Below are 16700 nucleotides of genomic sequence, written 5' to 3'. Positions count from 1 at the left end.
GAGTTTGTGTGTGAGTGTGTGCAAGGGTTTCATGGTTATTGTTTGTCACATTGGTGCAGAGCATTGTACTTGCCTGGTATGTGTACACCACACTTCATATGTTCCATCTGCAACCCTCCCACCTAGGGTTAAACTATAAAGCCCAGAATTCACCTCTCTCCCAGATCCCATAGAAGGCTATGGCTATTACTTTACAAAGTATTTACAGAATGATCACTCTTATTGTACATCAGTCTAAATTAGATTGTTCAGAAACTGATTCTAATTATACCAGATTGACTGTTTTCTACGACCAAAAATTTGGTTTAGTGTTGTTTTAATATATGACCTTATACTTGTTGCTCTCCTTTACAGCAAAACATTTTATTGTATTAGATCCCTAACTGTTTAGGGAAGCTATTTTTGTATCCAGACCCATAGCTGAAATAGCAATAGTATTTGTAGATTACAGGGTAATTTTTTTACTTGATGTATTTTTCCCCATTATTCTAAAATTCCACTGTGTCTGGTTCTGTAACTGTTCTATACCCACTGACCTGCCTTATTAACCATGTGAGCTGTAAGCTAGGTATTCTGGCACAGAATTAGTTTGGGTAGTTTGGCTGGTTTTGACCATACTACTTACCTGTCATCTCAGGGATGAGACAGACAATCCTACTTCATCCAATGAATGTGTTTAAAGTAATTCATCCGATAAAGCACCTTGTGTAATAATCATTCACTTAGCCCATAGCCCAACTGGTCTGACTACTAAAAGGGCCGGCCGGTGTATAGCCAGCTGTACTCCAGCCCCGTACTTAAGTCTCTGATTCTCATTTACCAGCTTCCCACAACAACTGGATCTAGTGCAAATGGCAATCCCCCAGTAAGCATGATGGCAATTAGTAACTGAGCCTGGGGCTAACAGTTTTGATGTCAATTATCTGGTTAATTACGCTGTTAATAGGAGCTAACCTACCATTCCAGGCTGCAATACAGAACAACTGGGCTTGCATTTGTTATTACCATGATATCTTTTACATCTAATTTATAGATTCAATTTAGAATAGGTGTGGGAAGGTGTAGGCTGGCTTAAACTCCCCAAAGCAGACCAACTGTCATTTAGACCAGGGGTCCCCAACCTTCATCATAAAAGTTCATGGTAGCATCCATGGAGACTATCAGCCTACAGGAGGCTATGTTTGATAGTACATATTTTTATTATTCAACCAAAGCCTAACACCAAGTCAGGAATTCAAAGCTAAGCACCTGGTTTGGGGGCACTGAGAGCAACATCCAAGGGGTTGGTGAGCAACATGTTGCCCCTAAAACATTGGTTGGGGAACATTGCTTTAGACTGTAAGTTCTACAAAACAGAGCTACCTTCCTACCTTTTGTCTCTTAAAAATTTGCATTTTCACATATTGCATATATATATTTATGTTCTATTATTGTATTGTTGCCTCCCTTTTATATGCTCTCCCATGGAAAGCCATACATGAGTAGCCCTCCCAAGCAAACATTTTAATCTCTTTTCCTGGTTCCAACCAGGTCCAGATTGGGATTCAAAATAGGCCCTGGTATTTTAATACACAGAGACCCAAACAGTCTCCCACCAGCACAAAAATAGCAGCAGCCCCTCTGGCATTTGCCAAAATCCACAGATTGCCAGTCCGGGCCTGGTTCCAACACCATTTCTTTGAACTCAGTGGTTCTCAATTCAGTCCTTATAGCCCACGGGGGATATCCTAATTAACATGTACCACTTTCAGCATTGGCAGTTCCTGTGGACAAGCCTTTTCTGCCATTTGAGATGGATTAAGTAAAATCCACAAAGCACCAGCAGCTGCCGGTAAGTGCAGAGAATGGAGGGATATTGTGCATTTTGGCCATAAACCTCAAGACCCTTACATAGTCATAGATTTGATTATGGATAAGTTGAAGGGTCTGTTCAGCTTGTAAATTTATTTTGAGGACACATGAATAATGCTACGTTTGTTAGGATTATCATGCATGTATATCTATTTTTAAACAGAATTGTGTCTATTTTTAAACAGAATTATCTTGAGGTACCACTTGATTGATTAAAATCACTGCAGTTTTTAGATCATAGATCAACAAACCCAGACTCTTATGACCAAGACTCATTATTGTGTTTTCATTGTCCAAAGCTACTGCTCACATTTCATAAGTAATAACCTTCTCCCTGCTGATAAAGGATATTGGATATTACCAAAGCCAGTTACTGGATATTATTAAAGGCAGTTTCCTTAAAAGTCTATGGGTGGTGGAACAGGCAGTTTTAGACTATTCTCCATTGGTGGAAATAAGGTAGCTTAGAACCCACCTAGTGTGATTTTATGACCCTTATTACAGCTAGGAGTGAATTAACCCATAAACCATAAATAATTTGATATTTGTAGAGGGCAACGTGTGAGACCCATGGAAAAGGTAATAATTTGGAACAGAGGGACAGCAAGAAAGAAAAGTGTTAACTCAGACGAATGGGAAAGAAGATGGAAATGAATAAGAGAAAAAACAGGAGTAATGATTGGTTGCTATATGTTATTCAACATATAGCAAACGTTGTACCTTTTATTACATTACCCCAACACTGAGAAGGAGTGGGACAACTGATAATGGTCTAATGAGAGAATATGTGGCTGTATTTTACGTTTACCTTTCTTTTTAACTAATGAGATTATAGTCATTGAATTATTCCATAATGTAATGACAAGGTGAATTCCCAAAATAAAATCGCTGCATATTGTGCACTAAGCATGTTTGGCTAGGACTGATCTACTGGAAAGTAAATGATTCACATATTAAATTGGAACAGACAATAATGACACATTACCCTTACCTTGGCCAGCTCTCTATCTGGACATAACTAGCAGGTTAAGTTGGCGCTGAACAGTAAAATGGCCAGAATTTTTGGATGTGGGCTGGAAATATTGTGTTAGGTAGAGATGTAGAATTGCCTCCAGATCTATATTCTCCGCAGGGCTTTGCCTTATGTCCTTCTTCTTGTCTTGTAGTCACAGGCAAAAGACACAGCTATGTTCAGATATCAGTTCCTTCTTCCTCTTATTGCTGGGGTTCCTTGAGTTAACATGAGGCTCCATACCATGAGGACCTCCCACAAGGGATTTCTAGCACACTGGTCCCCCTGAGGGTTGGCCCTACCAACAAGTAAAATGAGAACCCATTAAAAATAACATGCCCCTCACATGCATGGCCACACCCCTGATCCGTACTGACCACTCCCCAGTGGTCCCTGTTGATGAACACCACCATAGGTAGCATATGAAAGTAATCCATGCCTATAATTGACCTAACAGCACACAGAACACTGAGGGGCTCAATTATGTGCACAAGCACAAGTACAATGTAATAAAATGGACCCAAAAGGTGCATGATTGCCAGCTCTGGCAAAGCTTGTGTCTGATGAAGTGCAAAGTACAGCGCCCAATGGACACAAGGAAGCCAGGAAATCAACACCAACTTTCTAATTCCATTGACTTGCCTTCAATGAATTGGATAGTATTTACTTACTGACACATTTAGTTGGGCACCATATAAACACAGCAAGGAAAATGCACACTGCCACCAACACACTATAACAGAAACTATATTGAATCCACTAGGTGAACTCTGGGATGGTTGCACTGCAATTCAATGGGAGTTCACAGTGAGACTAAGGGGCACATTTACAAAAGCACGAACACTCGAGCGTTCATGCGAACGCTCCGAGCGTATTTTTGCAGATTTTTTTTGGGCGTCCGCACGACTTTTTCATACGCCGCACGACTTTTTCTTTTGCCGCACGACTTTTTCGGACGTTCGCACGAAAAAATCGGCCAAACCAACCAGGTTGCACATTGGCAGTTTGGGTAAGTCAGACAGTTTGCCATTGTACAAAATGATAGGGCATAAATGCCTAACAGAGTGGATTGGGTGAAGGAGAAATTCCTGTCTGCTACAAAGTGTGGTCTGGAAGTTCAGACAGACTATTGTATCGGTACCAAATCTGGCTTTAAATTCCGCAGCTAAATAACGTGTCTTCATTTAATCCTGAGCCAGGAGTGTAGGTAAAGGTTAAGACAGATAGAACAGGGCCCGGACAAAGCGTGCACTGAATGTGATACAAGATGTATGCCTTAAATTATTTATCTTTTTCAGGCTTTGTCAATACCGGTATAATTCAGACCTCAAAAGAGCCCCAGGAATCCACAAGCAGATCAATTCGTGCTGATAAAATCCCTGCGGAATCACAAACTTTCAGAGAGTATGGAGGTTGGTGGGAAGGAGAGATCGGGGGCTGGAAATAGCTGTTTTTATTTTCTTCTAATAGATTTTTTTCCTCCCGAGGTGAAGAAGATATTTAGACTTTTAACACTTTGCAGCCATAAGGGGCAGCCAGTGTGAAGCCCTTTGGCAGAAAAGACATTGACTTCCATTCAAGGTCACATATTTGACTGCATTGCTATAGACCAATGAAACGATGTTAAATAATAACCTTATAATGCTGTCACTGCATACAAGGTTTCCATGATTTTGTTTTATGTAGTGCAGCAAACATTTCTTATCTTTTTTAATTTAATTCTGCTGTGGTCTACTCATCATACAGCGGGCAAAATGTTAACTACGGTAACCCTAGGTGATTTAGAGGGTCATTGATTTTGCCATTAGTGGTTTAAAGACAACTGCTTTAATGCTGCCCTGCTTCAAATGCATGGGGGGCTGGTTGGTTTTGTGAAAAAAAAAGGTATATCATCATGATAGGAGAATGCATTTTCGAGTAGTCTGGATTTATTTTCTATTTATTTTTATATTTAGTTTTACATATATTCCAACTTTCTCCTTTAAAAAGGTACAAGGTGTGTGATCCCTGTTCCCTGGCATGCAGCATATCCCTTGCAACTCTGCCATTAAATGATTAAGACTAATAAAAGACAACTGATATGCCCCAAAACCTGCGAGTTGGGCATGTTCAGGCCAAGAAAGTGAGTTAAAGGTTCAGGTTTCGGTAGGTAGAGGGTTATGCCTCAAACACAGTCCTTTCCCTTTGTGGATGTAAAAGTGCTGGCCCCTTCCCTTTTGTGGCACTTCCCACCAATGTAAGAATCATTATTGAGAAATCGGGCCAATTAAGGGCTAAAATGAAGAATATAACTTTGGCCTGGGTTGGGAAGGTTGAAAAATCTTTGCTTGTTCTTTGGTTTATTCATTTCAAAATTTGTTCCCAAACACTGTGTAATGCTCCACAGAAATCCTAGTGCCAAGGTGATACCGAGTTTCTCCTATAATCCTGGTTCTTGTAGAACTTTATTGATAAAGTCATTCATTCCACTTGAAATACATTGAGTAATTGTTGTCTGGGAGAAAGAGACAAATTGATGTTAAGGGAGATGGTGTGATGAATGGCATGATGTACTTCATTCAATTGTACAGATCTTTTCTGGAAAGGCTGCTTGCCTTTGTGAGTACAAAGTAATAGCATTGTGCGAGCAGCTGCCTTGCCAGTTTCTGCCCAAGTCCTTTGCTTGGTAAAATGGTCTGATTTGGCTTCTTCCTTAGCAAGTGCCATTCCCACTTAGAATTTAACCACATTATGTGTATACCACATAAGCATTTTCTAAGATTTGAACAAGTTATTAACTGTGTATTAAGGTCACTTTCAGTCCCCATTTCAGGGGAACTGACCCCATTTCAGATTCCCTGTCCCTTTGGAAAATTGACAAGCATCCTCGCCTCTGAAAGTTGTCCCCGGCTGTCTTCATGAACCGGATGTCCAATACACAGCCCTTCTTGCATCCCACTGAAAGCCATAGGGAGTTTGGAGTGCTGTGTCCACGGTTTGTGGAAAAGTAAAATGCCTATGCAAGTCAAAAGGAAAATGTTTGCAAATGGGGTGTGTGCTGTGGCTAACATTCTCAGTGGGAACAGTGTCTTAGTATGAAGTTAAATGGCATTAGCTTATGATTCTTTATGTCCATGTTGCTTTGTCTATTGATGCAACCTGATGTGGGAATCCTGAACTTGTATTCAGGGTGGCAGTAGCTCCAGGGTTCCTCAGTATCAATTGGTGCACTTCTGCAAGATTTAGCTTTAGAGGCAGGACAGATGCAAAGGCACTTAGTGCAACTACATAAAACTGCAAGGGGCATGTTTGGCCTTTAATAAATGATGTCAATGTGTGCAACATTTGCATCAATTTTTAGCCCTATAGTCAGGGCTGGGTTTTAAAGTGGTGTGCCACCAAGCCCCCTTCCACACCTGCACCACTGTGTGTCCACTATACTCACACCACCTCCCTTATTTATTGGCTGTACTGGGGACTGGATTGGCGGTAGATTTAAAGAGCTGTCAAAATCTTCTGACCCCAGGCCCCAACATTTCTGGCCTACCCACAAATCCAGGGCTGCCTATAGTATCACAATGTGTTACTGTCAATGTACAGTGGTTGCCAGTGTATGGTGGTTGCCATTTATCCAGCATGGACTTAACGCCATTGAAAATGCCCCCTAAGCCCCTACACTAAAAGCTGCAACTGACTGGGTGGTTCAGGCAGAGTTGGAGTTGCAAAGACTTGTTCCTCTTAATCTCACAATCTTTTGTTGGGAATGAAATTTCCTGTAAGATTATGTAATAACTGAGGCTAAGTGTGCGCAGGTCTTGTAACCCTAGCAATAAGGTAAGTATTTAATGCTGCTTGAAAAAGTAAAGCAAGCATCTGATTGGTTGCTTATGCCCCTGCCTCTATTTGGTATCAACTATTTATACAAAACCCATGCCATCAGCAGTTACAGTATTTTATTAAAAAGACACACAGACTTGGTAAATCATGCATTTATAAAAAATAATATGAAAATGCAAATTGAATAAATGTGAAACAGTTGAGAAGCATTTCAGGGCAGAAAGGCATGCCAGTGTGAGTGATTGCACCAAGGAGCCATGGGTTTGGGTTGCACGTATCATGCTCCAATGCCACTCACACCCGATACTGTCCCTCACTCAGCAGCTGGCGCAAGCAGCACCCTCCCAAAGAAGCAGGCAGTGGCACACGAACAGGTTTTCACTCGTGTTTATTATTGAAGTTCCCATGCATATTAATGTATTTAAGGCTGAAATTCCCCACGCGACCACACCACACACAGTAAGCTTTGCCACTGATATGATACATCCAGGTATATACAAAGAATATTCACACGTCTCCACCTTCTGCTCACAGCCCCAACAGCTTGTTCTCGACACTGCCTCACCTCAGGCTACCCACTCACATTTTGTTATTTTTTTATCTGCTTTTTTGTTTTTTTTTGCTAAATAAAATGAATAAGACATCTGGCAAGGCACCCATATTAAATCATACTTTTCAACATTACCATATTTACCAATCCAAACATAACACATATAAATAAAGCCTGGATATTTAGATACTACTCTGTTGTAATCCCTTGACGGGGGGGGGGGGGGCAATTCACCTTTAAGTTAACTTTTAGTATAACTAAAATGGCCAATTCTTGACAACTTCTCAATTAATAATAAGTCTTCACCAACTGTCCTCCCCCGAGCGCACGTAATTTAACGCGTCAAGGGAGGAGTTGTCCGGGCAGGGGAAGCGCAGGCAAGGGTCGGGTCTGGGCCGCTGGGGCCCACCGGGATTTTTCCCGGTGTCCCGGCGGCCCAGTCCGACCCTGATTGTTACTTTTTATTATTTACAGGCCTCTCCTATCTATATTCCTGACTTTCATTCAAACCACTGCCTGGTTACTAGGGTCATTTAGACCCTAGCAACCAGACAGCTGCTAAAATTCCAAACTGGAGACCTGCTACTATTGAATGTTTTTGCCATGGTGGATGTGAGTTGACAGATGTACGTAATGCCGTGGAAAATAACATTTCAAATTAAGAAAGAAAATGTCTTCTAAGCAACTTTCCAGTATACATTCATGATGTCTTTAATGGTTTTTAAGTTATTTGTACTAATCTAATTACTATTGAAAGCATTATCTGTCCCCTTCTGCAGAACCACAAGGGGACAGAAGAGGAAAAGGACAAATAAATACTGCTTTTAATAGTAGTTATATTTACAAATACATTGAAAAAATGTCACCACTAAATACAGGCCATGTGTTTTGGACTCCGGCAGGCACATAGGAAGGCGGGACAGGACTTTCCCAAAAGGGTTTTAAAATGGCATTGCACTACTGATCCTGTGTATCCTTCCTCATAACAATGGACTGTTGCTATGCAAAGTACGGATAAAGAGGCAGCAAAGCCAAACTTAAAATTCTGCAGATGTAATTCTAAGTGACTTTACCGTATACACTAATAGATTATCAATGACTTTCAAGTTATTTGTAAATGTATCGTTCTGCCCCTTACTATTTTCATCCACTGCTAGTTCTGACTGTATGTTCCACTGCAGCCTTAGTCATCTCTCCTCCAACCAGGACTCTTGTTGTCATTTGTATACTGGAAAGTTGCTTAGAATTACCTTTTCTTTCATTTATATTTATTTTTACTTCCCCTTTAAATGACTGGTTGCATGCCTCTCTGGCTTTTAGTTTTGTAGACCTTAAAACAGATCACTCTTCCCTTTGGCAGGCTTTACCACTAAGACATAACCAATTGCTGGGTTGCTGCAGGTGCCTATGAGTCCCCATATTCAGTTGTGAAAAAATTTCTGTGTTACAGTATGTATTAGAGTGAGGCAGATGAGCATATTTGTCCTGCAGCATTCACGGGGCTTCCCTGCCCCACCGCCATTATGTGCTGGCCCCCAATGTGTTATGCCACAGACATCTTCTCAACAAAATCATTCTGTAACTTCTCCTTATTGCAGATACTATTTGATTCTCCCTTATCAACTGGACATAGGATATTGGCTTTGGACCATAAGCAGAGACAAATAATAGCAGTTAATAACGAGTTATCTGTATGTTATTGTGAGAGTCAGAGAGGTCTCCTGCTTTGCCTAAGTTTGCCTGTGTGACATTAAACTAATGCAAAGAAACATACAGACACGGTGGGTCGAGCATAAGCATACAATTGCTCTAATATTTATTTATTGTCCCAGTCAGGCCAGGGTGCTTATATATATCTGTGTAGGACACATCTTTTGCTTTTAGGGACATTAAAAGAGACACGGGTATGTAGAAAAAAAAGTGCATGTGATAAATCTGCCTTTACTGCAAAGAAATGGAAACATTTGAGTTCAGATGTTAAATGGGACTTAAACCCCCTGTTTTAAAATGTTAAGCCCTCTGTCCATTCCCAACTGCATCCATGAGCCCACCATACCTTCTGCGCTGTGCAGTGGGGTTGGTGGCTGCTGTGTTTGGCCACAATCCCTCTGGTTTAAGGCTCCCTTGTAGGGACTGGTGAGCAGGAGTAGGTGATCACTACCAGGGGACCTGTGCCAGGAAGGGACAGAACCAAAGCTGCTGCTGCACAGAGCTGATCTTGGCAATAGGACTACCACCTGGCCAGTAATTTACCAGTCTGGCTTTGTGCCAATGTAATTAATAGGGAGGAAAGATAAAAATAAAAGAAAGACAGTATTTTTTTCAGAAATGGTGGCAACACTACTAGGGTAGGAGGCCCAAAGGATTCATGGACTCTTATCTAGTGGGGTGAAGAAGCTGGGGAGGTTAAATAGGAGGGGTGTTAGCCCTCACTCCAGATATGGATAAATGCATTTAAAATGCCAATGTCAGCTCCTAGAGACAAGGAAGTCCCTTTATTGACCATGAATAACCTTAGTTGTGATGGGTTTTGCATTATCTGGGAGAAAAAAAGCACACTATAAATCAAAGCAAACACAATCAACTCCTGTTACTATGTGTGTGTGTCATAGATATCCTGTGCAGCATTTCACCAAGAATGCAGAAACATGCAGATATTGAGCTCCACTAATTGGGGCCCATGGGCTTCTTTCCGTAACGCAGTGCCATTGGGTGAACAGTTTGGGAGTTTGCAGTAATCATGATTTCTGAAACCCCTAATGTCATGTGACTTTAGACACGCAAATTGCACATGATGGCTATTTGTCAGTTGTAGCCAAATCTGTATATGTATTTACTATTCAGCCACATTTTCAGTATTTGGTCAAATCTAAAAATGATGGCTTTGATGCATCCCAACTACTTTTATAATATCAATCCCCTTCTAATGCAGTGGTTGTCATGCCCCCTTGTAGGCCCACCCTTTGGTCAGAGCCACCATTAGCTCAGAAAAATGAGTACAGTGCAGGAAAATATTAATGAATCTCATCAATCTCGCTCTGACCTTCAAGCTGGACTATGTAGTATCTAGGAGAGGCAAGTGACAATTCTCCCTAATTATCACCCTAACTTCCAACCGTTTGGGGACCGCTGGGATTTAGAGTCATATGGAGAAGTAGGAGCGTTAAGGAGAGGATATATGTCCCCATATGTGCATTCACAAGACAGTTTAGGTAACCCCAAGGGTGGCAACTTGCAAAGCATTCTCATTTCTTCTCTCTTGTATCTGCAGCACATTAAGAGTGACCATAGGGTTAGAATACTATTGGATTTTGTTTGGCAAATTAGAATTTATTGAAGTCTTACTTAAAGCCCAGATGTTCAGATACATAGGCCACGCAATATAATTTTTTTATAGCCAACTCTACTCGGCATGGGTTACCGTTAAAGCAACCAAACATCATGTTTCCCTCTGGCAGGGCAGGGTTTGGCTTTGCACAAAGCTGGACATCAGTTACAGGTTCCCTTGTCAGCTCTGTTAGCCTATTCATCTTCCACATCCTTGAATGTCTATCACCTTCTGTGTCTTTTAGCAACACCCTGCCTGGTTCTACATCACATTATTGAAACCATACAATCTGAGGTTCTTTACCAAGACCCCTTCCTGACAATAACCTATATAATGTCATTGTAGGCATTTAAAAGCTCTCCAGCATCCACCACCCTTTTGAACTCTGCATCACATCCAACTGTATAATTATTATAACTTATCGCTTATAACTTTCATCTACTGTTGGCAACAAAACCCATCTTCTATTAGGAATCATAGGAATTGTACATTAATAACCACAGCAAAGTTGAACATTCCCTGCTCCTTACCTAAACTTGCAATCCTGTTGGTACAGTATATTTAAGTAGGGTGTGTATATGCCAATCCTCATGTGTAGGTTGCCTGCTTTTATCTGAAATTGACAACTATGTTGTTTGTGGCCCCAAATTCTCTCCTTAAGATTTACTTATTGTAAATAAATAACTTTAAGGTATCTATGTCCTCCCTTTCCCCTCTTTTTCTTACTACTAATTACTGAAATGTTTTCTTTAGCTGTCATCTAGGAAGCTGACTATTTGGCTGGTTGAGGCTATATGTATACCACTATATTGGCATCTTAATGTAAATACTGACACTGAAAAATGCTTGTCCTCTACCTGTTTAAAACACCTTTACTAAACTTGTGTCCATTGTCATCATTCCAACACATTCTACCTTTCATTTTAAGACTGATTTCACTGGGATGTAAGTGCCAATTTCTTATCTGCTCTGTGCATTTAACCAGCGAGTGGGCAGGGCTAAAATCTGTCGTTAATCAGAACATCAGCACATTCACAACTCTAAAGCATCCTGTTGCTAATCAGAGCATTGCAGCTTTGACAATTAAAAATGATCAGAGCCACCGGCAACCGCAACAGGAGAAGCAAAATAATATATGTAAAATTAGCCTCTATATGAAACAAGGTCCATACATCAAACATATACCCTCCACTGAAAACATCTTCCATATCTTTAATATTCATCACTTTCCTATCTCTGTTATAATAGCCTAAAACACTTTTTTCTAAATATGTCTGTCCAACCTGTAGAAACACCCATGTTCTAGACTACTCATACCTTATTTCTCTTGAATCCTCCCTACTGTCACGCCTTTAACCACTGTATTTATTCAACTTGTTTGCCCAGTGAGTAAGTCACCCTCACTTTAGCTCACAACTATGTTCACTTGTAGGGCTTAATTAATCAAGCATTGTTCCTGGTGAGCTATGTCACATGTTAGACATGTCAAGACACATCAACTGTTGGGTTCTTTAGGGGCTTACATATAAGCAAGCAATGCAAAACCGGCCTTCAAGAACTGCGAGCACCTTGCTACACAATATTCTCTGTGTTTACTCCCACAGCATTATAAGAGCTTTTTTTTGTCTTATATAATACAAAATAAATAAAAAAAGACCCAGTTTCCCAATGCCATTAAAGAGGAAGCTCAGAAAGATGGAGGTCCACTCCACACTGCTAACTTCACCTCCTACAGAGAAAGTATCCTGGTAGTCGAGAGTGAACATTCAGAGGTCCTTGTAGCTCTTGGGTCCATGTGGTTGTTTCTAGATAAGATATGAAGATAAATACAATGAGAAGAGTTTGTATTGCTGATGTAATTATATGATATAATATAGATATACCTACTAAAAGACACACCTGTTACCTATGTCATGGATATTTACCGTATAAGGCCAAGACAGACAGGACGATTAGTCACCATGACTATTAGGAAAGCCCTAGTCACAGTGACATAAAATACAGTTGTGGTGACTAATCATAGCAACTTACCTCCGTGTAAAATACACAAGTCGCCCCAACCACGTGGTACAAGTCGTCACGACCTTTAATGGTGGCGATTGGTCGCCGCAACTGGATTATAATAGTCTCAGTGAATAATCGTCCCATCTGTCTTTGCCCTAACAACTTAAACAGCCTTTTTCTGGTCATACATGGCATATTGCTCTTTGTATAAAGCCAAAACAATGGCTTCCCTGTTCAGTATCTGACTTGAGCTCAGTGAGATATCAATTGTTAAGGCTACTACAACTCATTAGCCATAACCTACATTAATCCATTTATTCAGTTCTCATCCTGTGAATCTGCACAGGTCTGCTATTTGACTTGGGCACTATAGGAACAGACCAGCCCCATGCAGCCCAACGCTTGTGTTAAACAAACTGAACAAACAAGTCAGCAAAAAAGCAAACTGTTATATTATGCAAATTGCTATAACTGATCAACTTAGTCAAGGTTCCCAAAAGATATAATAGATAAAGATACAAAATCTGATGTACTTATAAATATTATATGAAAACCTATGTACACATTTTTTGAACAAACAAAATAACTCCAGCCAGGGGAATCATTTTCTTTTGCTCTAATGACCTGCTGAGCACTTCCTGAGCTGCAATCTGCATATATAGAACAGAACGCTTCCTTTGCTCTCAGCGGAAGATAAAAGCGAAAAGCATTAAACATCAAAGTTCTGTAAAATGTATAGACATGTTTGTGCCTGGTTTAAAAATGCTCTGTTGTTTCTGGAAACTTTGCTGTGGACACAAAAACTCAAAGAGAATTTAAAGTATGCTGAAACAACAAAGCAAAACACATATGTCGCTTAGCCTGGTACACTGTACAATATACTCATGCTATACTTTTTACATAAAATATATTATTTAATTACACCCTACCCAACTCTTCCTATGGGACTTGGAACACAATGGAGTAAAACCATCTACACACACTGGCTACAGGAAAGCTACCAAGTTTCTATATATTCACATTAGTCAGTACCAGGGATATATCTGAAAATGTACCCAGCTGATCATTCCTCTTCTAAAATGGCCTCTAAAAAGACTAAAGCCAACATTATTTGTATATGGCTAGGGCGCAGAGCTTTCTACACCCTGTTGAGTTCAGACGGCTTCTGCCATAACCTGTTGCACCCATAAATAATAGGATGATGCACAGTGATTCCTTATTATAATGCCAGCTTGGAGTGAAAGTGGAATAATATATAGGTAGCTTTTATAAACAGTGGTATGCCTATTTTCTGGCAGTAACTGAGAGTGGCAATATAACAGGGCGAGTAGGCACAGTAATGCAATATAAGTCAGATTCTCAGACACCCACCTTTTGATACTCTGTACCCTTTAAAGTGCTGCCCACAGTCTTCGGGTCCCTCGCCCTTTTGTGCAGTATGGGGAGGTTGGAGGCTGTCTGCTTCCCAGAAATTTTTCCAGTTGGATCTGAGTGCAATTCCCGAGAAGCAGGCAACACTTTGTTAGAAATTTTGGTTTTTGCTCCTTTAGTTATCTTTGAGTGAACCTGATATTTAGGCCCCGAAGCCTTTGGGATAGTTTGCTGTTCTGAAACTTGGATTTTCTTTTGAGGACCTTTGATTCCTAACTGGGATGTATTGGGTTTGACTGGCTCATCTGTTAATTTCGGTTGCTTGGAAGTCCCATTAGAAGCACCTTTCAGAACAGGGGAGCAGTCAGCTTTCTCTTCTAGCTTGGCCTCTGTGCAGGCTTCAAACATACTTTCCATGTCACTAGCCTCAGTCTCTTCAGTTAACATCTGAGGGGTTGCAGTCCGGACAGATCCATTCAGCTCTCCACAGTCACTGTCATGGGAAGAGAGAGATAGGTAGGAAATGAAGTCACCCCTTTCGAGTTGCCTACGGGAATGCTCCAGCACCTTCTCCCTGAGCTGTGCCCCTGTACCATGACCAGGTCTCTCTTTTGGAACTGAGCCATGCAATGCTGTGGATGCCATATCTAGAATTTCCTTCACAAATTCATGTACATTACAGTCTGGGTTTTTAGTCTTCTCGTTAGAAGTACTGCATGAACAGGCAGTCTCTTGGATGTTATCAAATACTGACGAATTACTGTCTGGCATATCTACATCTACAACTGCATCACGAGTGACACGTAAACTGCTTTTGCCATTAAAAGGTGGGCCAAGCTCTCGGGGTTTATGATATGCTAAAGCAGGCATGCTAGGTGGATGAAGCCTCTCTGTTTTGGTTATTGATATCATTGGGTGAGGCCCGGATTTGCTATTTTTTTCTGGTGTGTTTAGTTTGCTAACACCATTTTTAACCAGAGCTAACCTATTAGTGACATTTCCATTCTCCATATCATCCACTAGCTGAGGGGAGGTAAATAAATTTTTCTCTTGTTCTTTTTTTGTCATCTTCTTACATGGGTCTTTTCCATTACCATTGTTCTCACAATGTTTGTGTAAAAAGCTTTGCAAGAATCTCTCATCTGTTGATGCCCCTGGCATATCCTTTACTATTCTGTTTATTTTCCTCTTCTCTTTTGGTAAAAAGAATGCGGGTCTAATCCAGGCCTGCATCTCTCGTCTGATAAAATCAGCCCCTAAGGGCAGTTTTGTGCCATCCTCAGCTTCATCCTCACTTCCCAAACTAGAGTTTGGCTCTTCAAACTCCTCCTCCTCTTCCTCAGTTAATGTGAGGGTAGAGCTGGACAGTAGATCGCTGTCATCCTCCTCATCTGTGCAAGCTGAAGTGCAAGACACATTGACAATCATACTGAGGTTAGCTTCCCCTTCCTCTCCACCTAAGGAGCGACTTAAATGCTTGTGGAAAGACATGTTAGAGCCCAATAACTTTCCTTTTAGCACCACCAGGTCCTCAGACCTTAAAGATAATTCCTCACTGCTACTTAGTTCTGTCAGTTCAGAACCCAGATCTTCATTCCCAGATGATGCCCTCTCTTGTGGGGAACGAAAACCAGTTACAGAAGTCTCTCGAGAACCACTTCGTAGGGTTATATCATCAGACAAACTACGTTTCATTTTTTGTTCAGATGGGCATTCAATGTCTTCCAACCTTTTTAGTAAGTCCAAGGTGCGCTTGCTCAGTTCTTCCCCAGGTTCACTTCCTGGGGTGACATCTGCAGAGACTTGTTGGCTGAATAGGTCCTCGTTGCTTTTGTAAGATGCTGGCCAGCTCTCCAGGGACACACTGCGTCTGAGTGAAGTATTTTCCAGTGCTTCACAAGCAACAGAGAGAGATTCCAGTGAAGAGGAGCTAGAAGGAGAGTCTTGCGCACTAACCACCTCAATAAGATCTTGGAAATCTGTGTTATCTTCTGGACTGTGGTCTTTTGAGCTTGGAGGAAGCATGGTCCTGTTCACAGCAGGTTGCCCAGCTATCTTTGAAAAAGAAAAGCTAGGAATAGATATCTGTGTTCTTTCCAGTGGACCAGTTTTAAATCTGTCTGTCTGCAAAAAAGAGCAGTCATATAATGTGCGAGGAGCAAAGTGCTTGGCTCTGGAGTATGATACAGGTCCATCTTCTATGGTCACTATTTGCTCTATGTCCTCACTCTTCCCCTGCAATCCCTCCCCATCCAGTGAAAGACATCCTTCTGAATTAGCAGCAGTCACTCCTTCCCCTCCACTAGCAATACCGCTTTCACACTCTGAATGCCCAGTGGAACCTCCTTTGGTTTTTGGGGGATGTAAACTGTGTCCTTGAGAAGAACCACTTGCTAAATCTGGCAAAGACATAAATGTATTGCCTTGCAAAAGGGACAGTGAGAGTGGTGCTAACTTTGGATCCTTTCCCAGTGGGGAATCAATGCCTGTTCTGAAGAGTTCCATGTTGTGTAAACTGTAGACTTGATATACAGGAGTTTGATATTGATTTTGGTGACTTAGATGCCCTGAGATGGCTTGGTCTGAGCAATGTCTTTTATGTGACGCTGTATCTTCTGTTGTCAGACTCTCAGGTTCCTGATTACCACAGACTGACTCTGCAGTTATATCGGTCTCATCCCACTCTAAAGCTTCTTCCACCATAGAACTCCTCAGATCTGCCCAGTCCGGATCCACAAAGAAATCCAGTTCCTGAAAGATAACCATAG

The 16700-nt window shown here is 41.1% G+C and overlaps 1 protein-coding gene across 2 annotated transcripts in view; it reads right to left on the bottom strand.

The window, feature by feature from the left end:
* Positions 1-7050: 7050 nt before the first annotated feature.
* Positions 7051-16700, bottom strand: part of akap6 (A-kinase anchoring protein 6) — a 95515-nt gene continuing 85865 nt past the window's right edge. Inside the window, exons 13-14 of one of the 2 annotated variants that reach the window (XM_004917276.4) lie at positions 13933-16683; positions 7051-12362 (exon numbers count right to left, since the gene is read on the bottom strand). In XM_004917276.4, coding sequence (XP_004917333.2) covers positions 12324-12362; positions 13933-16683 — 2790 coding nt within the window. In that variant the 3' untranslated portion in view covers positions 7051-12323. The remainder of the gene's footprint in view (positions 12363-13932; positions 16684-16700) is intronic. The other variant, XM_002932830.5, reaches the window with a different exon arrangement.

The sequence above is a fragment of the Xenopus tropicalis genome, chromosome 8, assembly GCF_000004195.4.
Source record: "Xenopus tropicalis strain Nigerian chromosome 8, UCB_Xtro_10.0, whole genome shotgun sequence".
NCBI classification, from domain to species: domain Eukaryota; kingdom Metazoa; phylum Chordata; class Amphibia; order Anura; family Pipidae; genus Xenopus; species Xenopus tropicalis.
The sequence above is the reverse complement of the archived record's forward strand: the minus strand, read 5'-3'. Positions and strand labels throughout refer to the sequence as shown.